The following is a 24,981-nucleotide window of genomic DNA, read 5'->3' as shown; positions in this document are numbered from 1 at the left end:
CTCGGCTCATCCCCGCCATCCGAAGAAAGGATCGACGCCGGGGATCTGGCCCGTCATCATAAAATGCCTTCGATATCCGCCAAACATATACCCGGCGCAGAGTATAATTTTCACTCGAGTGCTTCCCCAGGGCTACAATGAATGGAAACATTACGAATTGTGCCAATGGCACCCACAAGGCGTCAAAATTGCTCTGGAGGCATCCTGCCCCGCAGTCTACTCCGATGTGGAAGTTCCTACAACATGTGAATGAGAAATACGGGCTGCGATTGCAGAGCTATGAGACGCTTCATAAGTGGAGCATTGAACATATAGGGGAGTTTTGGGACACGACATGGGAATATTTAGGCATCAGGTCGAAATCTCGTGCCGCCAAGGTCAGTCACTTGATGGACTGGCTTGGAATCAGGAGGCTGACATAGCTGTAGGTAGTGGACAATGATGGGCCAATGTTTCCTCGTCCTACCTTCTTTGAAGGTGCATATCTCAATTTCGCAGAGAACCTCTTATATCCCGTCCAAGAGGTCGATCCCGAAAGCCCCGCTATAATCGCTGCTACTGAGACTACGAGGGAAACAGTGACATGGAAGGAGCTGCGGGAGCGAGTGAGGCACTGCCAAGCCGGAATGTTAGCATTGGGGCTGGATGAAGGAGATCGCGTTGCGGGATACGTTGCAAATCATACAAACGCTCTAGTCGCGATGCTAGCCACCACCTCCCTAGGAGGGATCTGGACAGCAGTAAGCCCGGACACAGGGGTACACGCGGTGTTGGAGCGCCTGAGGCAGATTGAACCGGTCTTGCTCTTCTCAGACAATGCCGCCTTTTACAATGGTCGAAGCCATCCGGTAATCCCAAAGGTTAGAGAGATAGCGTCGGCTCTGTCATCCCTCAGAGCCGTCGTAGTTTTTCATACCGTCTCCAATGTGGAGGATGACCTTGGATTAATTAAATTCCCTTCTGGAAAGGCATACGGCTACTCAGCCTTCACATCCCTCGCAATGCCCGTGTCGACTCTAACATTCAAGCAACTTCCTCCTGATCATCCAGTCTACATCCTATACTCTTCCGGCACGACAGGTGCGCCGAAATGCATCGTACATGGCGCCATTGGAACCCTGCTTCAGCATAAGAAAGAGCACATTCTACATTGCTCCATCACACCTACGTCTCGACTTTTCTATTTCACCACCTGTACCTGGATGATGTGGCACTGGCTTGTCTCAGGACTAGCTTCCGGAGCTACTCTTGTTCTCTATGATGGGTCTCCCTTCCGCTATCTCTGTCCGTCAGATCCGTCAACCTCTGTACCCGACGATATCGCAATGCCTCGTTTGATCAACGAAGTTGGTATCACGCACTTTGGGACAAGCGCTAAGTACCTCTCCGTCCTCGAACAAAAGAGCTTGAATCTGAAAGCCGAACTATCTATGAAAACTTTAGAAGCTATCTACTCTACCGGCTCTCCTTTAGCACCTTCCACATTCTCGTTTGTCTACAACGCATTCCCCCCATCCATCAACCTCGGCAGTATAACTGGCGGGACTGACATCATATCTCTCTTCGGTGCTCCAAATCCTCTTCTCCCCGTCTACGAAGGTGAGATCCAAGGGCCCGGACTTGGCATGGACATCCGAGCCTTCGATTACACAGGCCAAGACATCACGAAGACTGGCGAACCTGGTGACCTCGTCTGTACAAAGCATTTCATTTGTCAACCGGTCAGCTTTTGGGGCAAGGACGGCGAGAAGAAATACCGCAGCAGCTACTTCGATAAATTCGAAAATATTCGAGGAGAACCAGTCTGGCATCACGGCGACTTTGTCCGCTTCAACCGTGAGACTGGAGGGCTGTGGATGCTTGGACGTAGCGATGGGATTTTGAAACCAGCGGGTGTGCGGTTTGGGTCAGCGGAGATCTACAACGTTTTGCTCCAGCATTTTGCAGATGAGGTCGCGGACGCGCTCTGCATTGGACAAAGACGAGAAGAAGACACCGATGAAACTGTATGCTTATTTCTCAAGATTACGGAGGGTAGAACATTTTCACAGGAGTTAGTGGAGAGGATAAGAATGACAGTGAAGAAAGAGCTTAGTGCAAGGCATGTTCCAGGGGCTGTGGATGAGTGTCCCGAGATCCCGGTTACCACGAATGGGAAGAAGTAAGTGGTCGCTCCCCAACTCGGGATTAAAAGCATACTGACGATAGTAGGGTCGAAGGTGCAGTTAAGCAGATCTTGTGTGGCTTGAATGTGAAGACTTCGGCGAGTGTCGCGAACGCGGAGTGTTTAGACTGGTACAGGGAATGGGCGAAGACTCATTAGGAAGTGACATTATTTGTTATAGGATATGGTGTGATTAAATGTGGGTTCATAATATCGAACCAAAAGGTAACTTTTTCCTCTGTTTATCCTCTTCAAATCTTACCCAGGCTCTCTACTTCCAGTCGTGACAATGACAGGATTGATGTTTTAATTTGCGAACCCTACTAACCTAGCACTTTATTTTCCACCAATATCTACATATTTGTCGGCGTATCTGAATTGTCCCAATTACCACGAGTTTCCACGTTCTCAAACACTCCAGGTACTGGGGAAACCTGAGTCTAAGTGCTAAAAGAAAAATCTTTGAGTCCACTTCATTAATATAATGGTCACCAATCTCTGGCCACTTCCTCCCTCAGATAGAATCACAACTCTCTAAAACCATTGACTCGAGAATGACGGATCCTCTATAAAATCACTTAGCCCTTCTGCTGGTGCAAGAGAAACTGCAATAGCTTGAGCTCCAGCCCCCTGCTAGGAAGTACACCATATACAACCGTGAGACGATAACTAGGTCATCTTAACTCTTGACAACCTGTGATTCGATGCTTATAAAACGTTATGGATTACCCTAATGAGAAACATCACAACTTCAACATTGTCCGAACGAGCATTTCGAGCTTGAACAGCAAATTTAGCATTCATAGTCATACCTCATAACGCACCCAGCCATCCATCATATCTCCAGAGCCCTAGAAGCCTGATCTAAGGCTTCCTGGGAAAAGTTGGTCAACGCCGATTCTGTAACGCCAAAGCTCAGGACGGAAGACCAAAAAGTAGACTATAGAGACAATCATAAGAAACAAAACGATGGATATGAAAAAAAAATTGGCGTGAAATCAGACGCACATACCCAAGTCCCAAGCCCCAATCCCATTCTTCACACACTCCGTTCAATAGGCGTCAGCCTAGTCGCTGAAGCAGGCGCTCCCATGGATGGGAAAAGCGGTTGTTGGTGTTCGGCAATTTCTCTTATCCGTTTGATTAAATTACTACTTCATCATTAGCAAACCAGAAAAAAATCCTCAAAACCCCTACTCCAGACTCTGAGCCATGGATTGGGAGGAACACTCACTTAACCGGCAGCCTCAACCTTTGCTCCTCACTCATCACCAGCTCGATTTGGTTCTGTCTCTTTGCAACATGATTCTGCAAATGCTCTTCAATCAACTTCCTCCCAACCACCTCACTCGCCCCATATACCTTCTGCGAACATCCATCAAACGTACAGACCCAGGAATCGCCTGGCGCGTTCGCCGCATACGAAGGAAGCGGCGTCGACACAATGGGAGGTAGTAAAGCCGGGGATGACGCTTTAGCGGAGATGTTACCTGACCGCCAGCGCAAGGGAAGGGGTTCGGTGGGAACCTCAGTGTCGTTATCGTCGGATGAGGGAGGAGAGTAAGGATCTTGGGCTTCGGATTCGATGGACAGGCTTGCGGCGCGTTTGTGAGGTTGCGTGGCATTCTCGTCATCGCTGTCATCGAAGACAAGTTTCCGTTTTGCTGGAAAGAGAGATTGGAGGCGTATCGGGGGGTCAACTGTCATGCCTGGGCGTTCTTCTTCCTCGCCTCCACTCCCGGAATCGGATGATACATTGGGTTTTGGCTTCTTACCTTTGCCGGAGAACTTGCTGCTCTTGGGCCTTAGGCCGGAAAATTTACCTTTACGAGGGGGTCGGCGTTGGGGTGTTGCAGTCGAGGGGCTTGAATCCGAGTCGTCACTGTTGTCGTCTTTCATCGTCGCGTGACCCTTTCGCAATCGCAATTCGATAGATTCGGATCTCCTCACTTCGGCAGCTAGGAGATTGTGGCCTGAGGATAGTTCATGGTAGATGGGCTCATCTAAAAAGTACTGGATGTTCTTTCTCCTTGGATAGTCCATCATATATCGTAAATTCGTGGCGTGGACTTTTACTACGTTTGCAGCGACCTCCAAATCGTCGATTTCGTACCGTCGAACCATGAGTTTTGCCACTTTGTCGATGGTCACGTGTCCGATTCGCATTGCGCCGTGATTGACCGCTTTCTGCATGAACTCAAATATTGCAGCGGCCTCCCACCAATTCTGGTTCTTCTGTGGCTTGTCCGTGAGTTTCTGTTTGGATTTCTTTGGTCCTCGAGGGGCTTTTGATTTCTGAGCAGTGGGAATTATTCGGGAGGGCTTCTCTTCCTTCTGTTGGTGCCGTCCGTCGATTCGCGCTTTTGCCTTCTCGAAATCTGTCTGTGCAGAGTTAGCAACCGCCAGATTCCTAGAGACTAGGCACCACTAACAGGGAACTGCGTCTTATAATGCCGATATATGGGCGTATTCGTCCAGCTCAAGCCTTGTGCCCGATTGATAAAACACATAATGAGGAACTGCCGATGCCTATGAAATATCTCCTCCGCATGTCCTGGGTCATTGCATGAGAACCTTGTATCTTCCGCATACTGTGGCCAATTAGCATCCATCCTTTCCAACTTTCACGTATACATACCTCCTGGTATAACAGCGGGGCATTAGGTCCACCACCCCTCTTCCTCGGCTCATTATAGATATCTGTCATGAAATAAAGAACCCCCACCGCCTCAACCATATCCTGGAAAATGTTCTTATACGCCTTCGCCGGCATGATCTCAAACCATCCAGCCTTCCCCAGCGCCCAGAGCATAATCTCACCATCGTTAGTTTGGCCGTATGAAAACCGTGTGACATCCCTAATCTCAATATCGACGGATTTGAAGGGTTTCTTTACGACTATCGCAACAGTTAGCCTTGCTTCAACCGAGCAAACAAGCAACTAACGATATTTTTGTTGATGTCGGTCCGGGGCTTCCAATTTCCCCACGACTCTTAGCGGGGTGTCCGCATACGCAGTGAGAAGGCTCGCGGGCTTCCCATTGCGTGTGTAGAAGACCTGGGCGTTGCTGAGGGAGAAGATTTCGTAGTCGTCGGAGCTGGAGATGGAGGGGTCAATCGGCTTCAAGATGTCGAGCTCGGGAATAAGCATGGCGGATGTAGAGATTGTCACATATTGGTGCTAGGATAGGCAACAGGTGAAGGTGCAGCGATACAGTGTGGTTAAGGTTGGTTGCTCTCAGTGTGGAAAGCGGGCGCCGCGAGGCTGAGGCGGAGTTCGTGTCGCGTCCCACTGGCACGTGCGCGGGTGGCGTTGATCAGTGGCTTGATTTCAGCCTTATGGCCTGATGATCTTCACTCCATCTTCTATTTTCAACCCGAAACGAACGGATGGACCACAGAAGATAGGTCTTGTTTGATGGATACGAATTGTTTCATATCCACGATACCCCTAGTTCACAGCTAACCTGAGTATATAGTTCTTTTAATCCCAACTCTCCAGAATACTCTTCGTCCACCATCTCCATGGTACAGATAAATCCCTGCTCCGCCCTTCACCCATCCCTCCAACGTCCCCTACCTTCTCCCCACTGGCAACAATCCAACTAACCTCTCGACTTCCACCGCTGCACTTCCACTTGCCCTCCCCCTAACCTCCTCCAACAAACCCCGGTCCTTCGCCCTAAACGCTTCCTCCCCCGCCTTAACTACTAACCCACATTTCATCCACATCTCGACCCTCTCTGCCACAGTTAACCCCGTACACTTCGGCACAAACGCGCTCGCTACCCGCGTATTCCCCGCCGCAAGTACCTCGTTGAAAAAAGGCTCCCAGCCAATCGGCGATTTTTTTTGTTTTGAGAGTTCTTCCAGTTCAGTCCAGTGGCGTGCGGAGACGAGAGCCCGGAGTTTCAGCCAGGCCGCGGTTTTCTCGGGGATGCGGAATTCGGAGATGATTTTTTGCGCGCGTTTGGTGTGGGATTGGCGGAGGAGGTGGAATACCGTCTCGTTGGCGGAGAGGCCGATGAATGAGGAGTTGCCTGGACTGACGCTGGAGCTGGGGTTGGCGCTGCTAGTCCCTGGGTTGGAGTTGAGGTCTTTTTCAAAAGTTTCCTGCATCCGCAGGAGCTTGGCCGCGTCGTCGAGTTGCTGGCGGTGGAAAGCGTAGTCTTTACTGTCTTGTAAGTACTTTGATGCGAGTTTGAGCTTATCCAAAGAAGCTGGAAGGTCAGTCGCGGAAAGGGCTTCCGAGAGCAGGAGATTCGAGCCGTCGAGGCGGCGGTCGTCTTGATAATAGAGGTCTTTCAGGACTTCTTTGTCCTGGTACCATGCGCTTGATTCTACGAGCGCGGTGGCAACGGGCCGGGAGTTGATGACGCGGAAGAAGGACGCGAGAGGGAGTTTCTTGCGCAGGTGGAGCAGCACGTGGTAGATGAGATCGGTGTCTCCGCTTTCGATGGCTTTATCTAGCGCAATGGTGTCTTCTTTCATGCCAAGAAGTAATGGGACCTGTTTTCCAGCGCGGGGCTCGTAATTTAGAAGTTCGGTTGCTAGTCGAACGCGACCTTCGTCGTACGCGGTGCGTGCAATTTCCTCGAACGAGACACCTGGTTTTCCATGTAGTTTCCTGAAAATGAGGTTGCATATTGATGCCTCGTCTGCGGTGGACACGCGGACTTTTTGCTGTGCCCAGTGAACGTGAATCTTATCCGTCGGCAAGTGGAGATACTCAGATATGCGCAGAGCAAGGAGATACTCATGTCTATTCGTCAGTCTCGAGATCAGTTTCTCCGGAGTCAGGCGCTTGAATTGGTTGTAGCTCAACGGTAATCCAATCTCATAGAATCGTACAGCGTTGAGAACGCGGAGTGTTTCGCACATGTCGACGAAGTCGTCAGAGCTATACAAATCTAGCACCGATTTGCCAAATGAGGCTGCTTTTAGCAGAGATTTCTGCCAGTGGATATTATATTCATGGCCAGCGGCTTTCACGCACGTGTCTACTGCTCCGGCGAGAGAGGGACGGATAAGTTGAATCAGATCATCTGCTTTTGGAGATTTCTGGTCGAGAAGATTCGATGCTTCGAGGAGATTTGCGGCGGGGGTTTCGGAGCCCAGTCGGAAGACTTCCTCTGTCTCGTCTGGCACTTTCTGGAGGTACTCGCAGACATCGTTAGTCAGTAACCGTAAGCCGTCTACGTCCGGTAGTAGATGTACCCAGGCATCATAGTAAAATTTTGTAGCGACACTTCTGGGGCCGATGAGATGGACTTCGTCTTCCCAGGCCAAAACCACGGCATTACTGCCACACCATTGCATATCCTTCGGTACCGTCTTTGCGCGAGAATTGTACTCGGAGAGCTTCTCAGACCAGTCACCGCTCACAACCCACACTTTCCCATCGTCTGTATAGAAGGCAAGGAATTCGCCGCGGGGAGATACGCTGATATGTCGGAAGGGGCCGGCCGTGAAGTCCCTATCCTCCGCATCTGTGGCGTCAACGACGTATAGCGTTGTGCCAATTGCAAGAATAACTTCTACGGATCGAGAGAGAGAGTATGCAGGAGGTATTATTGCCCACGATACGACAGGGTCTGGGGGTGGTATTGCGAGGAGCTTCGGTCGTGGTTCGTCGTAGCGCGAGACCGAGATGAGGTGGTTGTTGCCGAGCAGGGCCACGAAGCCGGAGGACCAGAACCTGCATGATTGTACGCCATGTTCGTCTGCTCCCTACACATACCTTTAGAATGCGCTTTCATATAGAGGGGTGGGGACGTACGTGTCCGAGTGTAAAAGGTACAAAGTCCCCCTGCAAATCGTAGTAGCATCGAACGGTGCCATCTTCCGTAACAACAAGCAGCTTCTCGTCTTCAGACCACCCCAAGCCTTTTATCGACCCTTTATCCCACTGGATCTGTCAGCATTTACCTCCCCTAGATACCACACGGGCTTCTACGTACATTGATGCGCCGAATCAACGTCCCCGCGCAGCTATAAACATCGATGCTCGACTTGGCCGCCTGGGTTCCGCGGTACGCATGTATCTTGTCCTCATCACGGTAAATGGCTGCCAAACTCAGCTTCAGACCAGCCGTCGGCGGTGACGTGGGCGCGCATACCTACAGCGCCGCTGTACGGAGCCCCCACTACATTGTAGTTCTCGAGCTCGAGATCCGTATCGAAGATATTTCGGTAGAGCTCTATTCTGCGGTAGAACTTGTCACCGACTTTCTCCCAGTTGGCCGTGGGCTTGGACATTCTTGGGAATGGGGATATTATGGGGCTTTCATAGCTGGATAGCTTGCGGAGTGGTGGCCTTGGAGGTGAGTTCGAGGACTGAAGTCATTATGTGGTCCGTGCTGAAGCTTCCGAGAATAACGAGCCGGTAAACACGTAGGTCAGCACGTAGGTAGGCATGTAGGTAGGGACGTAGGGTCGAGCAGGTATGCGATCGCATGGCTCAAGGCCACCCCAGCCGCAGGTTAAGGTTGGCAACAGAGAATTGGATTTGATACATAAATTTATTTCTAGTTATGCAAAGATATTCTAATCCTTCATCTACAGGGGGTCATTCCCTAAATGCTCTACCTGCCTGTCCTTTCCAGCACCTCCAGCACCTTCTCCCTCACACCTTGCTTGCCCTCATACTTCTCTACCAACGTTGCAATTACCTCATCCGAAGACTTCCCTGCAGCCAGCCCCAGAATCTCATGCTCTCTCGGCAGTCCAATCCAAGCATGCGGATACTCCTTGTAGTCACCCGATGAGACTAGCGGAAGTGCTGATTTCCGCTCAAAGAACTTAGCTACCTCTTTCTGGGTGACTTCAGCCAACGAATTCGGCTGCCAGTTAGGTCGCTCTTTCTTCCGCTCAATCAAGCGTGCCGTGACACCCTCGATGAAATCAGGATGCGCCATGAAGTGCGCTGCGATGTCATACTCACGCTGGAATGTTTCTGCTATTGACCACTCGCGGCCAACGCGCATTTGATGGAGAGTCACGGCTACAGAGATAGGCGAGCGCGTCAGAATTGTGTCTTTGGTCTTTTCTGCCCATTTCTGGAGTGATTCCGAATTGGCATCGGTCTTTACTTTCTCTAGGGCATCAAGAATTGCCTGGATGCTGGGCTGATCGGTGGCGAATACTTCATCAATGGCTGTTCGTAGTTCTCCAGATATGGCCGGCTTCTCGGAGGGCAAGCCCGTGCTGAATTCCTCGATCGTGCTGTTGATGATCTTGTGTCGTTCTTTCAAGTCCATATAGTCGGGGAATTGAAGTTCTGCGAGACGTGACTCGAGATTTGGTAGAGTGGAAGAGTGGATGTAGTGGGTTGCTACGCCATGATAGAAAGCGTCTACACCACGAAGCTGCTCGCTGGTTAGAGCAAGGTATGTCCCTAGCCGGCCGTCCATCCGGGGCAAGAAGAACGAGGCGCCCACATCCGGGAAGAATCCAATTGTCGTCTCGGGCATAGCAAAAAGCGTATTCTCCGTCGCTATCCGGAAAGGCGCATGGATGCTGAGTCCAACCCCGCCACCCATTGTAATGCCGTCCATGAACGCCACGTAGGGTTTCGTGTATGTTGCAATGAGGTGGTCGAGCTTGTATTCGAGGCCGAAATAGTCGGAAGACTTCTGCTGTCCCTCAGGTCCGGTTTTGTTCCATTGTGCTAGCGCAGCAACATCCCCACCAGCGCAGAAAGCGCGTCCTACGCCCTTGATCACAACCACTCCTGCCAGCTCAGATTTGGTCCATTCCTGCAATCGTGGTATGATCTTGCGAGCCATTGAGCCATTGAGGGAGTTGAGTTTCTTTGGCCGGTTGAGCTCGATGCTTCGAACGCCGTAGTTGTTAGTGAATATGACATCGTCGGCCTCGTCGTCTGGCTGTGGCGCTAAGAGATTTCCGGTAGGTTTCGAATACTGCATCTTGGGTTAGAATTGGGCGAAGTGAATGATTAAAGTGGTTGTAGAAGTTTGAGTTCGCTAACCATTCGGGTGTCGGTCATCCAAGCAGGATTTATAACTTTCGCGCGCAAGGGCATGGCAGATGTCCGCGAGTGCCAGCTCAGCGGCGCGGCTGTTCGTCTGATGGATGTGCGGAGAGACATGAATGTGGCAGCGGATATGAAAGAGAGTGGCACGGCTTTTGAAGCTCTGCCGAACCTCGGGTATCCAAGGAAAATCCAAGACTAGACCCTAGGGGATTCAATTCAAACAGTTATCAATTGATAATGGGGAATGCAATAGAAAGATTTCAGGTCCGAAAGTTGATAATTTGAATGTTTCGGGAAAGGTTTCCCGTCAAAATAGCTGTCTCCTCGAAGCTTTGATAGTGCATTCAAGATGGAGCTCGGGCACCAAGCCACGTGACCGCGAAATTTTGGCGGCAAGAAATTAGTGGGTGGGCTCATTCACCTGCCTCGACCATCGCGACAAACCTCACCATCCCAATTACTTTTCGTTTCGTTTTACCCCGTTCCTCTTTAGGTTGGAAAATGGCAACCTTCTCTCGAGTCTTTTGGCAGACCAGCCGAACCGTGCTTCGATACCAAAAATCTGTCAACCCGGTCCAGCAAGCTCTCGGAGTTCAGGGCTCAAGCAGATATGTCAACAGTGTGAGAAGCTACGCTGCTGTCTACCAGCGCGACAAGCCCCACGTTAATATCGGTGTGCAATTGAATACGAATTTCAATATACCTGACTTCTGACATGCTGGATAGGAACAATCGGGCACGTCGATCACGGAAAGGCACAGCTCCCAGGACAGCTACAAATTTTCGCGAAGCTGACTGTGGCAGACTACGCTCACCGCAGCCATCACCAAACGACAAGCAGAGAAAGGGCTTGCAAACTTCCTCGACTATGGCTCAATCGATAAAGCTCCCGAAGAGCGAAAGCGTGGGATTACCATTGCGACGGCACACATCGAATACGCCACCGGTGCCCGCCACTACTCTCACGTCGACTGTCCCGGTCACGCTGATTATATTAAGAACATGATTACGGGAACCGCAAACATGGATGGTGCTATTATTGTTGTGGCTGCGTCCGATGGTCAAATGTAGGAACAAGTCGAGGACAGTCCTCAAAAGGCGGATGGAAATGCTGATAACGGTCTAGGCCCCAGACTCGCGAACATTTGCTCCTCGCCCGACAGGTCGGCGTACAGAAAATCGTCGTATTCGTCAACAAGGTCGATGCAATCGAGGACAAGGAAATGCTGGAGCTTGTGGAGATGGAGATGAGGGAGCTCTTGTCTACCTACGGTTTTGAGGGCGACGAGACTCCCATCATCATGGGTTCAGCTCTTTGCGCCCTTGAGGGCCGGCAGCCAGACATCGGCGAAAAGAAGATTGATGAGCTCCTAGAAGCGGTGGACACCTGGATCCCAACTCCAAAGCGTGAGACCGAGAAGCCCTTCCTCATGGCCGTCGAGGATGTATTCTCCATTGCCGGGCGTGGTACAGTGTGCTCCGGGCGTGTCGAGCGTGGTGTTCTGAAGAAGGATTCTGAAGTCGAGCTTGTTGGCAAGGGCGTCGCGCCTATCAAGACCAAAGTCACTGACATTGAGACATTCAAGAAGTCTTGCGACGAATCAAGAGCAGGAGACAACTCCGGTCTGCTTCTCCGTGGTGTCAAGCGTGAGGATGTCAAGCGTGGTATGGTTGTCGCGATTCCCGGATCCGTTAAGGCCAGCAAGAAGTTCATGGTCTCGATGTATGTCCTTACCAAGGAGGAGGGCGGCCGTCACACCGGATTTGCCGAGAACTACCGACCGCAGATGTTCATCCGAACCGCCGATGAGTCTACCAGCCTTTCATGGCCTGAAGGCACCGAGAATCCGCATGAGAAGATGGTAATGCCGGGTGACAATGTGGAAATGGTATGCGAGCTCCACGCCCCTCACGTTGTCGAGGCTGGTCAACGATTCAATATGCGTGAGGGTGGTCGCACCGTCGCTACCGGTCTTGTGACCCAGATCCTGGAGTAAACGAGCTCGACTTTACTTTGAAATGATTACTCATTGAAACAGTTGTGTTTAGTGCCGAACTATCTCCCTCCATTATGTGTAAGATTTGCCGACAAGTTCTTGTACACTATCTAGCGCTGAGCTATATCCCCTCTCCGCTTTCACCCTTGTCTTTCAAACTGTATATTACCAATCTAGATATTGAACAGGCATGGGAGGCGTTGAGAGTCTTACTGGGGTGGGGTGGTAGGAAAGAAATAACGATCCCCAATCATGATTTCAATGGTGAGGCTGAGTTTTATAACGTGAGGTCTAAGTCTCTAAGACTTTTGCTCCATTTGCTTTTGCTAATCCAAACTCTAACAAGCTGGCGTAGGACTCGATACAAATGATCCTGCACTAATGAGAATCTGAAAATGATATTCCCACTGACTAAATCCAACCAATTCTTCTCCGCACCTCAATTTCCCGATCCAGACCCCGTTTTCTCATCTCTTCGCCCCTTTACGGCTATCCGACTATCACGCCTCCAACCTCCCGCCCCATTCCCTCCACCACTCATACAACACAATCCCAGCCGCCGTCTGCACATTCAAACTCCTCGTAACCCCCCTAGTCTTAATCTCCACACACCTATCCACAACACTCAGCACGTCCGGCGTAATCCCTCCTCTTTCACTGCCAAGTACGAGCACGCATTTCTTAGGTAGAGAACCTATACGCTTGTTCCTAACCCCACCCTGGACATCGCCGCCCTTCCGCTCCTGAGGGCCTTCATGTCCACCTGCACCAGCACCCTCCTCCCCGCCCCCCTCCCCTAAAAACCCTGAACGATCCGTCTGCTCTACACCCACAATCTTATACCCCCTCCTTTTACAACCAACCAGCCAATCCGTGATATCCTGGACCTTGACTTCTTCGATCGGGATATGTTTGTATGACGTCACGGCTGTGGATTGGAATTCCTTTGATGCCACGACGTCCGCACTTTTCACCATCAAGGACTCCAGTCCAAAGGATTCTGCGATTCTGCTGAGTCCCCCGAGGTTTGTTGGATTATCGATGAGGGTAGCGAGGAGTATGATGGGTGCGGGACGAGAGGGGAGTGAAGAAGATGGAGAGGACGAGGTGGAGGGAAGGAGGGAGGAGAGGTCTAAGCTAGATTTGGTTTGGAGGGGGACTGGTGCTGTCGAAATAGGCTGCGATATTGTTGCTGTTTGCTTTTCTGATTTCGTAGAGCTAATTGGAAGGTGGGGTTTTTCATCCGCATCTCCAAGCGGAATACATGGAGGTGGTGTGCAGAACTCACTCTTCATATCCTCAGCCCAAAGCTCCTCAAAGTCCTCACGCGCAACAAACTCCTTTTCTGGCTCATCGACCCGCAGGTAGTCCCCTTGGAAAATACTCGTGATTGTGGTCTCGCTCACGACATCTAGCTTCAGCGTCCGACTACTCATAATCGGAGTATTGAATTTATCTAGACTTCGAATATGCTTATCCAGCGCCTTGAACGCTGGGTTTCCCAGGATGCTCATCCAGCTCTTTCGCTCCGCTAGATCCCATAGAATGGGAAACGACCACTGCGCCTCAAACCGTATTTGTACTTTCGAGCTCGCCGAGAACGGGATCAGCTGAACCATGAGGTCCAGTCCAAAGTCTTCGGAATCGAGGAATGAAGCCGCCGAGACTGCGAGTTTCATTAGTGACGCCACGAGTCGAGGATTTTCGTCTTCTGCTTTTACAATGTCTGGCAGAATACGGCGAGCGTGGTTCGGGTAGCAATAGTAAATGCGCGCGATGATCCATTCGAGGAGAAAGCGGTATCGGGGCCAAGGTTCCAGTGTCAATATCTTCATACAAGTATCTAGGTACCATTCCACATCCAACTCTTGGATACATGACTCTGATAAAACCAACATAGCTTGGAGTTGGAACGCTTGTTTCCATTTACTTCTGATTGGAATATTCCCTTTTTGGTCTTTCCAACGTTGCGTTAGTCGCCGAAGCACTTCTTTGGCAACACCAAGCTGCGATTCCGGGAAGCGGTTGAGGAGATCAATGACGCAGGCATACGCGAACCATTCTCGTTTTCCGTAGTAACATTCATATGTCCGATGTGGAATAATTCTGTGGAGTTTCTCAACTGCTGCAATTTCGAACAAAAATTCGGCCCGAGGGGAGGGAGGATTTTCGATAAATCGGATGAGGAAGTCGTTGACTGGGAGAATTCCCATGATTTTTGGAGAGAACAAGCATGCTTTGCGGATTGAACTGGTGAGGGTAGACAATAGGTACGACCTACTTTCTGCAAGATGATGCAACTGGTTCAATACTCTCGTGAGCAGGTTCGTCAACGACTCCGTCGCATAAGCATCCCGCACCTCTTCCTGGTGTTTAATGCAAGCCTGGATACATGTAGGATGGAAGAACAGGGGTGGTAATTTCACGACAACAGCTCGACGAAAGTCTTGAATGTCTGCCTCATCCCACACTGCGTCCAAAATACTGTATAGCTGGTCTTCTTCGTAGCCATCTGGCCCGCAAGTCTCTAAGGTTTCAATAAGGTGTTCGCATGCGGGAACCAAGGCTTGGGCTTGGATGAGCTTGCGCCTTGACTGCTCAAGGTTTTTCGAGAAATTTTGTAATGATGAGGCCGCACAAGTTAGTGCGGTAGTCTGTTGTTGGGTGATCAGAGAGTCTGCATGAGGAGGAGTATGCTCTTGCAGTTCCTTTACATGAAACATGATCAAATTAAATCCCGGCAAATTCTTGAAGTTAAGCCCCCTCAACATAGCGTGTCCAAGAATTTCGCCACAGAAAGTCGCGCTGAGATCCTTGGCAACCTCAGCCAGGCCAGGAAGACGGTAAACCTGAAGAAGGAGCTCCACGTCATTGTTCTCCAGATCAGCAAGCGCTGGTTGCTTTTTGATGCTTTCGGCGAGACCTTCAAGAAGGTATAAAATCGAATATGCAAAGATCTTGCCGCGCCTATCTACGATGAAGCGCAAGATATCTCGGAACAGTTTCCGCTGCTCTAGCATTGTGGGCAGCTTCATGAGAAAATTACACAGGATATTAGTGAGACCGGCGCCGTGGGTGGATGCCGTATGTGCTCGGGTGGAGATGAGAGACGACGTGAAAAGTGTGCCTTGAGTCGCCCATGGAAGGAATCCATGGATGAAGAACTCTGTCTGGCCTTCAATGAGGCCGTTATCTTCGCCGACAAATCTCATGTACCACAATCCAATAAGTTTGCGTATCCCGTCTTGGATTTTTGGACTCAGGGCTGAAGATAGCATTACCGATATCCATGCTGGGTGTACAAGACAACCAGGTCCTAACAGCCTTGAGAGTTCTGGCAAGCAAGCCTCAACCTGGTTTGGATACCGATCGAGAATAATAGTCTCGAATAGATTGCAGTAGCTCTCGTACTGCATCTGATATTCAACACGCTGCTCGATCTTGAACGTCATATGAGGGGTTGCAACGTGTCGGTGAGCAATGAGCAGAGATTGGCGAAGGATCCCAAGGCAATATTTGCGTTGCTCGGAAAACCCTGCCAGAAGTCCCTCTTGGAGTCTTGACCAATACAAGGGCACGTAAATTCCCTCCAAATCCGCATTATTCATGCCTGCGTAGCAGACCCACTGGAACCAAGTCCGAAAGACTTTCCTGCTTCCACACGTGAAGTAGTCGCAAGGGAGCTCCGCGAGCCTCGTCCACAGCTGATCTTTAATAGGCAAACGGGTCTCTAATTTGATATCCCAGAGAAGATGTGGTGCCGTGGTGTCATTCATATATGGAGCGAACTTGGCCGTTGGCCGTCTAAGAAGATTTAACAAACTGGAGATGGCATCGTGAGATGCTTCATCCAGATCTTGATGCCGACCAAGGAAATGAATGAGACAACAGAGTCCTTGAATGCTAAGATAGTGTCCTCCTTCAGGTGGTGTCCAAAAGGAGTATTTAAGGAAGTTGATGGAAGCAATGGTTTCCGAGATCTGTTCATTGTCATAGGGGTGGAAGAGGACCTCATCATTGTCTTCTGTGTTATACTCTGTGTATGGCCGGAGAGAAGTACCTGCCCGTTGTAGTTCTGCTTCAATGGTCGAGAAAACCCTATCCTTGAGAGTACTGTCGGCTAAACACAGCTGAGCGACCCTGAGAAGCCGGTCTGGCTTATCCTTCTCATGCGGAACTATGGCAGCAATGAGTCTTCCTAGTAGCTCATAAAAGTTAGGAATCTGGACATGTTTTTAGCGTTGATCATGGAAGCTGGCCGCAGGAACTTAAAACATACATTGTTTTCTGGGAGTGAATTTAGCCTCGGGATAAGATCAAGAAGTTTTAGAGAAGAGTCAAGTAGCTCAAGATTTATTTCTCCCGACGATCCTTGGACATTATCCAAAAGATGCTTGAGGATTGACTGATCCATGGCCGGATTACGTAATATTTATGGATCATCGACAGCTGAGAAGAGTCTGGGGTCGGATTCCAATCTATTGTTTGGTTTCAGGTACTCCAGAGGACGGTTCCGGACAGCCTTCACGCGGGATTTTAGCTGAGGGGTGGAATGTGACACAGAGGTTGCCAGGGACGCGCAAGGACGTAAAGTTCATCACCTCACTCCACCACCATTACACCCGCACTTGACCACGTCTCGGTCGTTAAATGGTCTCGTTCCTCCGTCTCGCTGTCGCCTCGACGTATGGTGTTGCTGTTCTCCTCGAAGAATTCTGTGTGGCGGCTTGGCGTGACGTATTGTCCACTCGGCTGAACTCCGGCCCGTCCATTGTTTACATTATTCTGTTTACGGGTAAGCGTAGCTAGTGCACCCTCGTTTCCAGGGTTCATCTCGTTGCGTCGATGCACCTTCTCCGCCGTGTCAAGTCGCAACTTCTGCTTGAACATCTTTGTGAGCTTCTGGAAGACAGCATGGATCACCGCATGTACGGCAGCCTACATGCTTCCTCTGCTTCGGCGGTCTCAATGCGTGCGAGTGAGCCGATTGCGCTGATGATGGCGCCGCCGCCCGTGGATGACCCAGGAAATGTTAAGGTTGTCGTGAGGTGTAGGGCATTTTTGAAGAGAGGTAGGCTGCCATGTCGTTCAACTGGCATTCGAAGAAGCTGATCTGGTCTAGAACGAGACAAGGGCACGCAATGCCTCATCCGAATGGAACCGGCGACCGAGAAGACGACCCTGCTCGCTCCGTACGACCTCGACTTGGCCAATTCCCACCGTGGAAGAGTCTATGAAGATAAAGAATTTATCTTCGACAAGTCCTTCTGGTCACATGACGTGGCCGACCCGCACTACGCCCACCAAGAGGATGTTTACCGATCGTTCGGAGAGGAGTTCTTGGACCACAACTTCGACGGCTACCACACGTGCATATTTGCCTACGGTCAGACCGGCTCAGGCAAGAGTTACACGATGATGGGCACGCCAGAACAACCCGGACTAATCCCTCGCACCTGTGAGGAGTTATTTGAGAGGATTCAGCAGGACCCCACCCCGAACACAACCTATCATGTCCATGTCTCATACTTCGAGGTGTACAACGAGCACGTCCGGGACCTCCTCGTACCCCGCACCAACCCACCCATATATCTCAAGATCCGCGAGTCCCAGACAGACGGAGTCTACGTCCAGGGCTTAACAGAGGCCGAAGTCAAGAATTACGCTGATGTCGAGCGCCTCATGAAGATGGGTGACATGGTATGCTCCTACGTGCCCTATGGGTGTAATGGCCCGACATTACTCCAACATCATGCTAATACTAACTTAGACCCGCACAACCGCCTCCACCAAGATGAATGATACCTCGTCACGTTCCCATGCAGTCTTCACTATCCAACTCAAACAGATCCAGCATTCCCTCCTCTCTGATCAAACTATTGAGCGCTGCGCCCGCATGCGCCTTGTCGACCTCGCTGGCTCCGAACGCGCCAAATCCACCGAAGCCACGGGCCAGCGTCTCAAAGAAGGCGGGCAGATCAACAAATCGCTCACCACACTCGGTCGCGTCATCGCCGCGCTGGCAGATCCAAGGCGACATCACAAAGGACGTAGACACAGGGATGTAGTGCCGTACAGAGACAGCGTGTTAACATGGTTGCTGAAGGATAGCTTGGGGGGAAATAGTAAAACGGCAATGGTAGCCTGCATCGCACCGAGCGATTACGAAGAAACACTGAGCACTCTCCGGTACGCCGACCAAGCGAAACGGATCCGAACTCGGGCATCCGTCAACCAAGATTGCATGTCCAGCGCACAACGCGACGCCCAGATCAAAGAAATGGCCGAGCAAATCCGATCGCTCCAAGTCTCCGTTAACGCGGCTTCACAGCGCAAACGAGAAGAAGCAACCGAGCTCGAGGAATACCAGAAACAAGTCGCTAAGATGCAGAGACTAATGGAAGAGAATCGTCAAGTCAGTGAATGCAAGATCAAAGCCCTGACCACCGAAGTCGAGGACTTGCGACCTGCGAACGCGGCTCTGCGGTCTGAGATTGAGGCGCTGCGTCGCCATCTCGCGCTTGCGCTAGGAGAACTCAAGAATCCGATTATTTTACCCCCGCCGCAAAACGTCACTACGCCCGAACTAGAACACGCAGAATTTACCAATCTAAAGGAAGGTGTAGAGAGGGGAATAGGAGTAGTAGCAGGCGGCCGCGGCGATGGTAAAGAGAACCAAAATCCCGCTGACTCGGGAGATGAACTCAGCTCTGATGACGAAGACTCAGGCTATGACGAAGGCGATGAATTCGCACTTGATCTACAGGCCGAGGCAAACGAGTTCTTGAAGGATCTCGGCTTGTTTAGGAGGAAGGTCGGGAGTGATCAGGAGAGGTTTGGCGTCAGGCATGTGTTGCACGATATGCTTGCTAACTAACTGACGAATGTCGTTCGATGCGGTGTTGATCGCTTCTCTTCTCCTTTTTTGGGAGCTATTTGCTATTGTCTAGGAGAGAGGGGAGAGGAACGTAAATCTTGGTATGGAAAAGAAGTGTGGGGCACTTGTTCTTGGATTATGAATGAGATTGGCTTTATGACTTGCATTAAGCGGTGGTGTTATGGCTACGTCTTTTGGATTCACAGTTCCGTTGGCAGGGGGTGTTGGATAGGAAAAGTAGAAGAAGTGTTGGAATAGGGCCCTAGTTTATAGTTAGTCTCAAACGAGTATGTAGTTTTTATAATTCTAACTATCCGTTGGACTCTTAATCTCCACGCTATTGGCCGCCCTACATCTTCTAGAGATCCTGCAGATACAATTGAGGAACCTTTGTCTTTGCTTGAGCAGCAAGCTGTGCAATCATGGTCTGTTCTAGAAACTACACCAACCAGCAAGTTTTAAACTGCGAAACTTATGCTTTAGCACGGAGAAGGCATTCGCTATGCACTATGCTCGACATGTGCGTCTGACGTATCTAACCAAGGATGAGAGATCTGGGACAGCCTTGCATCTTATTACCGAACATGGAACGTTGCAGGAGGCGTGACTTAAGACTGAAATATACATCCTATCAATGTTCTTATTGTTTTCAGCAAGAGGCTTTGTAAACAGGCCAAGCTACTATCTACTAGTGATTTGCTTTAAATGGATAAATATGTGGTTCTAGGTGATTGAAAGATGCCCGATAGGTGAACACCGTCAGAGCCGTTTACTTCCCAAACGGCATGCCCGAAGGCTAAAGAGGCCGATACTACATCTGTAAGAAAAACTATTAAAATTAGATATACTCCTCAACTCTTAGTCAGGTGTGGTATCAGAGGCTCAGGAGTCCTGGCAATGCCTTCGTGCAAAGCTTGAGCAAAGAATCGGAACCCAAAAAGAATCCCTTTGTCTATCTCGAGGCGCGGAAACCAAGTTCCTTCTCTTTTCTACAGCAGATCGCTAAGTCGTCCTCATGTCTCGTTCAGCATGGTGGTGCCAACAAGGCTTGGGAGCCATACTAATTGATGTCGAGGCTCCTGTCGCATTCCTGATACAGAATCCTTCCTTCCCTGTGCCACAACAGCTCCTACTGCTGTTACTATAGCTCCTACTACCTTCACTATGCCCCTTAGCCATTGCCATGGCCCTCACTGCCTCTGCTGTTATAGATGTAAATAAATACTCTGCAGCAGAGCACACAACACTACACAATACACTTCACTTCATCGGCTTCTTACATAGCTGCAGGCTCACACCACCTCTCTATTTTCAACAGCTCCTCTCCTCCGAAGACCATTCGACTTGCCTGTGGCCTCAGGGCAAAGTCTACATAGCTAATAATAGCAATTGTTGCACCAAATCCTGCAAAATCGGGACCATGGCCAGCTCGAGCCGAGGTGAAGGTGTTCTGCTTCGCTGTCATGTCTCGAAAGTTTCAACGAGTGGCTGAAGCTGTGGAAAAGATGCTCTATGGCAAGATCCGTAAGTGTTAGAAGCCATGAAGTTGGTGGTTGGTCTAAGCTTCTTAGCGCCTCCCCAGGGGGCCGAAATCTCTGGGGGCTGGGCACGAAATCTGGGGTTGGAACAATGGTAAGCAGGAACTCGATCCACCAACCATCGCCCATTTCATCTCACCATCATCGTGAGCTCCTCTCCCACAGCAGCGTCTCGCCCATGTTCCCCCCAATACCTCTTTAGCCATCACATTCAGCCATGTCAGGGGTTCCTGGCATTTTCCCATTCTGCTTGAGAGATTTCCGAGATCTCTTCCCTTCTGTGCATGTCATGATGGCTTCTGGAAGGCTAAGTTTAATATCGTCAGTGCAACCTGTATATCGTTCACAATTTTCACTCTCAAACCGGGTTGGCGGGCCTGCCGCCTTCCTATGCCTCAATTAATACTCTTCTACGCGAAATTCTATCTACGCTTGTGTTGGTGAGAGCGTCTCCTCCGGTTGGGCGCCCCGTCTTCCCGGTCGAGGCTCTTGCTTGCTAAGCCACTGTCTCAAACTGACAACGCCATATCGACCATCTCTTCTCACTTTCAGCATCGTCTTGTTGGGTATTCAGCCGCTCCACTCTACTCCTTACGGCCTTTCTGCCGCACATAGCTCGCCGCCAGCCTCATGATTTGACATGAATCTATGCAAATTTACCCGGGGACCGTCTCTTGTCAAACCATGCACCAACTTTCACTCTTCGCCCAGCCGGGTTAAGCCAAAGATCTTAGAGGCGTGTATATGAAGCACCAGGAATTCCGCTTTTTGACAACCTGTCCTGGTCACCCTTCGAACTGTCCAGGTTTCGAGGGCATATATACCTGTCCTGTTCCGGCTGGATCTGTTTGGAAACATACCTAACCTCTTCTCCAATTTGTTTGAACTTTCTTTTATACGAGTAATTCATTATGAAGGGCTTGAAAAGACCTGCGGCGAAGAAGGTAGACGCCGAGGTTGCCCAGGCTGAGGCACCTCATCTCGCGCGTGTGGACTGGAAATCGGATCCGGGTCTCAGAAGACTTTATACATGGGCTTTCATCATCTGTATTGCATCGGCCACTACTGGCTATGATGGGTATGTCTGGCCCAATGGTTAGGAATCACCTGCTGATGGCTATTTAGATCGATGCTCAACAACCTCCGCATTCTCAACACCTGGACTGACTATTTTGGAAACCCAACGGGATCACTCTTGGGTCTCCTAACCGCTCTCTACTCAATTGGCTCTATTGCGAGTCTTCCTGTCACTCCTTTCTTAGCTGACCACTTTGGTCGTAAGATTGCCATTGCACTAGGATGCATCATCATGATTGTGGGAGCCGCCGTCCAGGGCGCTGCCACAAACCTTAAGATGTTCATGGCCGGACGATTCTTCATGGGCTTTGGCAACTCTCTTGCTCAGCTCTCCTCGCCGCTTCTTCTGACTGAACTCTGCCATCCTCAACATCGCGGTCGAGTCACTGCTATTTACAACTGCCTTTGGAATGTTGGTGCGATCATCTGCACCTGGCTGACATTCGGCACGAAGCGCATTGACAACAACTGGTCATGGCGTATTCCGGCTCTTACTCAAGCCTTCCCATCTATCATCCAACTCGCTTTCATCTTCTTCATCCCTGAATCTCCACGTTGGCTTATCGCCAAAGAGCGCAATGATGAAGCTCTCCAAATTCTCGGGAAGTACCATGCGAATGGCGACATCAACAACCCCACTGTGCAATTCGAGTATCACGAGATCAAGGAGACTCTGCGCCTTGAATTCCAGTACCAGAAGTCTAGCAGCTATCTCGACTTCTTCAAGACCAAGGGGAACAGGTACAGGTTGTTGCTACTTGCTTCTCTTGGCCTGTTCTCTCAGTGGTCAGGTAACGGATTAGTGAGCTACTACGCAACGGACGTCTACAAGAGTATTGGTATTACCAACTCGGATACCCAGCTCGGCATCAACGGTGGCCTTACTATTCTCTCCCTCATTGTTTCCGTCTCTTGCGCTCTACTAGTTGATCGTGTTGGAAGACGTCCTCTTTTCATCACTGCCACCGCATCCATGTGTGTGACGTTCATTCTCTGGACCATTTGCTCCTCGGAGCAGGAGACCAAACACAGCGAAGCCGCTGGTCGAGCTGTGATTGCATTCATTTGGATCTTTTCGGTTGCATATGCCCTGGCTTGGTCTGGACTGCTCGTCGCCTACACAGTCGAAATCCTGCCTTTCAAGATTCGTGCCAAGGGTCTCATGTTGATGAATTTCTTCATCCAAGTTGCCCTCACTATCAACCAATACGTCAATCCACTTGGTTTCGATCACTTAAAGCCAAACTGGAAATTCTATACCATCTACTCGGTTAGTCCTTGCCTCTCTACTTTAGCACCCTTACCCGCCATACTAATCTTTATTTTAGGTATGGCTTTTCCTCGAACTACTCTTTGTCTCCTTCCTATACGTTGAAACCCGCGGCCCAACTCTCGAAGAAGTTGCTAAGATCTTCGATGGTGACGACGCTGAAGTCGCGCATGTCGATATTGAGAAGATCGAGATGGAGAGCGTTGTTATGACCAGTGGGTTTGAGAAGAATGGTATAACTGTCAAGGTTGAGTCTACTCGATTGTAAAGTATCTTGAGAACATAGGAGAGGGTGGTGGGTAAGATGGTAGGCTGATTCATTCTGACCTATGATATGTTTTGCTTAGATCTACTAATAACCTTCTTTTGTTGATACTACTATATTCTGGTATATAGATGAATACATCCGAAACGATCTGTTGTTATCGCTATTGATTTTTCATGAGTGTTTCTTCGCAATTCTGGAGTAAAATGTTCTTCCAAGCTTGTTTAGTACTGGCGCTATACAAACTAGGTAAAGCCCGTCGCGAGCAATGCGGTGCCACAAGAATAGGTGAATCACCTTTGGTCTCCTCTATTTACACATTTAGGAAAACTTCTTCTACGCCTTCAAAATACGTCAATCCCTATCACTGTCGGTACGCAACCTAATAGCCAGCCTACACCAAGGGTGAGATTTTCGAACAATTTGCACCATGAAGCCAAAATGGATCCCCGCAGGCCACTGATACAGGCGCTCGAATCATGGACATCCGAAGAGAGAGTAAAGCTAGCAAGACGGAGTACTCTTGCGATCCCATCTTCTGCCCCTCTAACACTACCCACTGCAAACATTCTTCTCATAGAGTTGTGAAGCTGCGTTTCACATAATGCGGCCGCAAAGACTTCGCAACTACACTTGGCCACGAGGGACCCTGCTCATATGTTTGACCCTGCACCTTATATCCTACATGGGACTTACAGCCGTGGCCTTTCTGGATCCCATATTCTGGGACGCACCATCCTGGGAGGATGGGGTGGACGGCAACAGAAAGTGGGTTCGACCAATTATGCTACCCAGACTAACTGGAGAAACGCTAAATCGCCACTCCCAAGTTTTTCTATCAAGATCCTCAGCAGCATCAGACTTATCGTTGCAGTTCTTCTCTTTGGCGTCTACCTCGTAGAAAACCGATTTCGAGTGCGCCTAGTAATCGCAACGGTCCCAACAGGCCTTATGATCGGTTGGATAGTTCTTATGGCACAAGGCGGCAAAACACTGCGATATCTCCAAGTAGAGTCTAGTGATCTCAGAGATGTGGTGAACGGTGCAAACGCAACGAGCCTCCCAACTCTTCTGGTTGCCTATTGTTTCATGACGTTTGTAGTGTAGGCTCACTTCTCATTTCACGATACCCTGTCTCTTTACTGATAATGCACAGAGTGTCAGGTCTCGATCTCCTCTTATCACTTTAGGTAAAATACAGTCCCGAAGGTGACCAAATCCCCACCCAAAGCCCTTCCGATGATTCCCAGAGGCCTCCCACTCGCACTACCTCGAATTACTACGATAGACCCGAAAACGGTACTCATCGCATCAGGCTTCAGCGCAACACCATATTGGCAACGCCGAAGTGCAACATACCTTAGCTTAGACCTTGGATCGTCCTGCTGCAACTCTTTCTCGCCCGTCCCTACCAAGAACCATACAAACCCAAGTTGGAAACGTCGACCACCGGTCCAGAACTAGATCTTAGCGGTGCACTGCCTACTATGACGAGAAACGCCACAACTGTGATGCATTTAATAGCAACCGTTATTTCTGATTCTACTACTAAAGAGTCAGAAGCGACTCGTTGGCCTACTCTAGTTACTCGTAAGACCGCGAACGCCGCGTCTCCGGCTGCGAACGTCGTTGCCAACTCCACTGCTGGAGGCACCCTCCAATAATCTTGACTTGATGAGGAATACCACGAACGCAACAGCCCTAACTGCGAACAGTACATCTAATCCTACTAGGGCCACTACTGCAGAGCTAGACGCAAGACTTCAGTCCGCAACTTCACCTCCCATACCGCTCAGC

General features: G+C 50.1%; 9 protein-coding genes across 9 annotated transcripts; 4 read left to right on the top strand and 5 right to left on the bottom strand.

Annotated features, from left to right (window-relative positions):
* Positions 1 to 85: 85 nt before the first annotated feature.
* BDR25DRAFT_304787 (acetoacetate-CoA ligase) lies at positions 86 to 2,366 on the top strand. The gene is made up of 3 exons (XM_033690282.1): positions 86 to 377; positions 429 to 2,161; positions 2,212 to 2,366. The coding sequence occupies exons 1-3, from the start codon at positions 138 to 140 to the stop codon at positions 2,321 to 2,323; spliced, it is 2,085 nt and encodes a 694-aa protein (XP_033545655.1). The 5' UTR covers positions 86 to 137; the 3' UTR covers positions 2,324 to 2,366.
* A 573-nt stretch (positions 2,367 to 2,939) lies between these two features.
* BDR25DRAFT_289732 (uncharacterized protein) lies at positions 2,940 to 5,395 on the bottom strand. The gene is made up of 5 exons (XM_033688466.1): positions 5,111 to 5,395; positions 4,803 to 5,062; positions 4,597 to 4,755; positions 3,399 to 4,546; positions 2,940 to 3,315 (listed from the first exon to the last, which is right to left on the bottom strand). The coding sequence occupies exons 1-5, from the start codon at positions 5,313 to 5,315 to the stop codon at positions 3,204 to 3,206; spliced, it is 1,884 nt and encodes a 627-aa protein (XP_033545654.1). The 5' UTR covers positions 5,316 to 5,395; the 3' UTR covers positions 2,940 to 3,203.
* A 190-nt stretch (positions 5,396 to 5,585) lies between these two features.
* On the bottom strand, positions 5,586 to 8,471 carry BDR25DRAFT_304785 (vacuolar protein sorting-associated protein 16). The gene is made up of 4 exons (XM_033690281.1): positions 8,284 to 8,471; positions 8,125 to 8,231; positions 7,944 to 8,072; positions 5,586 to 7,894 (listed from the first exon to the last, which is right to left on the bottom strand). Exons 1-4 carry the CDS (start codon positions 8,420 to 8,422, stop codon positions 5,741 to 5,743), a joined length of 2,529 nt encoding a protein of 842 aa, XP_033545653.1. The 5' UTR covers positions 8,423 to 8,471; the 3' UTR covers positions 5,586 to 5,740.
* A 239-nt stretch (positions 8,472 to 8,710) lies between these two features.
* BDR25DRAFT_289727 (3-hydroxyisobutyryl-CoA hydrolase mitochondrial precursor) lies at positions 8,711 to 10,275 on the bottom strand (the record flags this gene model as incomplete). Its single annotated transcript, XM_033688465.1, has 2 exons — positions 8,711 to 10,086; positions 10,155 to 10,275. Coding segments are annotated over 2 exons (1,459 nt in total), but the record flags the coding sequence as incomplete, so codon positions are not given.
* A 314-nt stretch (positions 10,276 to 10,589) lies between these two features.
* On the top strand, positions 10,590 to 12,395 carry BDR25DRAFT_335203 (translation elongation factor Tu). The gene is made up of 4 exons (XM_033692990.1): positions 10,590 to 10,833; positions 10,887 to 10,915; positions 10,965 to 11,227; positions 11,287 to 12,395. The coding sequence occupies exons 1-4, from the start codon at positions 10,662 to 10,664 to the stop codon at positions 12,155 to 12,157; spliced, it is 1,335 nt and encodes a 444-aa protein (XP_033545651.1). The 5' UTR covers positions 10,590 to 10,661; the 3' UTR covers positions 12,158 to 12,395.
* A 200-nt stretch (positions 12,396 to 12,595) lies between these two features.
* BDR25DRAFT_335202 (uncharacterized protein) lies at positions 12,596 to 17,047 on the bottom strand (the record flags this gene model as incomplete). The annotated part of the gene is made up of 2 exons (XM_033692989.1): positions 12,596 to 16,137; positions 16,772 to 17,047. 2 exons carry the CDS (start codon positions 17,045 to 17,047, stop codon positions 12,658 to 12,660), a joined length of 3,756 nt encoding a protein of 1,251 aa, XP_033545650.1. The 3' UTR covers positions 12,596 to 12,657.
* A 108-nt stretch (positions 17,048 to 17,155) lies between these two features.
* BDR25DRAFT_230410 (kinesin) lies at positions 17,156 to 19,034 on the top strand (the record flags this gene model as incomplete). The annotated part of the gene is made up of 3 exons (XM_033685339.1): positions 17,156 to 17,228; positions 17,280 to 17,857; positions 17,928 to 19,034. The coding sequence occupies 3 exons, from the start codon at positions 17,156 to 17,158 to the stop codon at positions 19,032 to 19,034; spliced, it is 1,758 nt and encodes a 585-aa protein (XP_033545649.1).
* A 1,311-nt stretch (positions 19,035 to 20,345) lies between these two features.
* BDR25DRAFT_357169 (uncharacterized protein) lies at positions 20,346 to 21,430 on the bottom strand (the record flags this gene model as incomplete). The annotated part of the gene is made up of 7 exons (XM_033695770.1): positions 20,346 to 20,382; positions 20,433 to 20,677; positions 20,712 to 20,743; positions 20,782 to 20,960; positions 21,003 to 21,110; positions 21,168 to 21,245; positions 21,273 to 21,430. The coding sequence occupies 7 exons, from the start codon at positions 21,428 to 21,430 to the stop codon at positions 20,346 to 20,348; spliced, it is 837 nt and encodes a 278-aa protein (XP_033545648.1).
* Positions 21,431 to 21,483: 53 nt separating this feature from the next.
* BDR25DRAFT_394625 (general substrate transporter) lies at positions 21,484 to 23,252 on the top strand (the record flags this gene model as incomplete). The annotated part of the gene is made up of 4 exons (XM_033698324.1): positions 21,484 to 21,650; positions 21,698 to 22,919; positions 22,978 to 23,183; positions 23,231 to 23,252. The coding sequence occupies 4 exons, from the start codon at positions 21,484 to 21,486 to the stop codon at positions 23,250 to 23,252; spliced, it is 1,617 nt and encodes a 538-aa protein (XP_033545647.1).
* Between the last annotated feature and the right edge of the window lie 1,729 nt (positions 23,253 to 24,981).

This window comes from Lindgomyces ingoldianus, assembly GCF_010093535.1.
Source record: "Lindgomyces ingoldianus strain ATCC 200398 unplaced genomic scaffold BDR25scaffold_23, whole genome shotgun sequence".
Lineage (NCBI taxonomy): Eukaryota > Fungi > Ascomycota > Dothideomycetes > Pleosporales > Lindgomycetaceae > Lindgomyces > Lindgomyces ingoldianus.
Note: the sequence above shows the minus strand (reverse complement) of the source record. Positions and strands in the feature narration are given on the sequence as shown.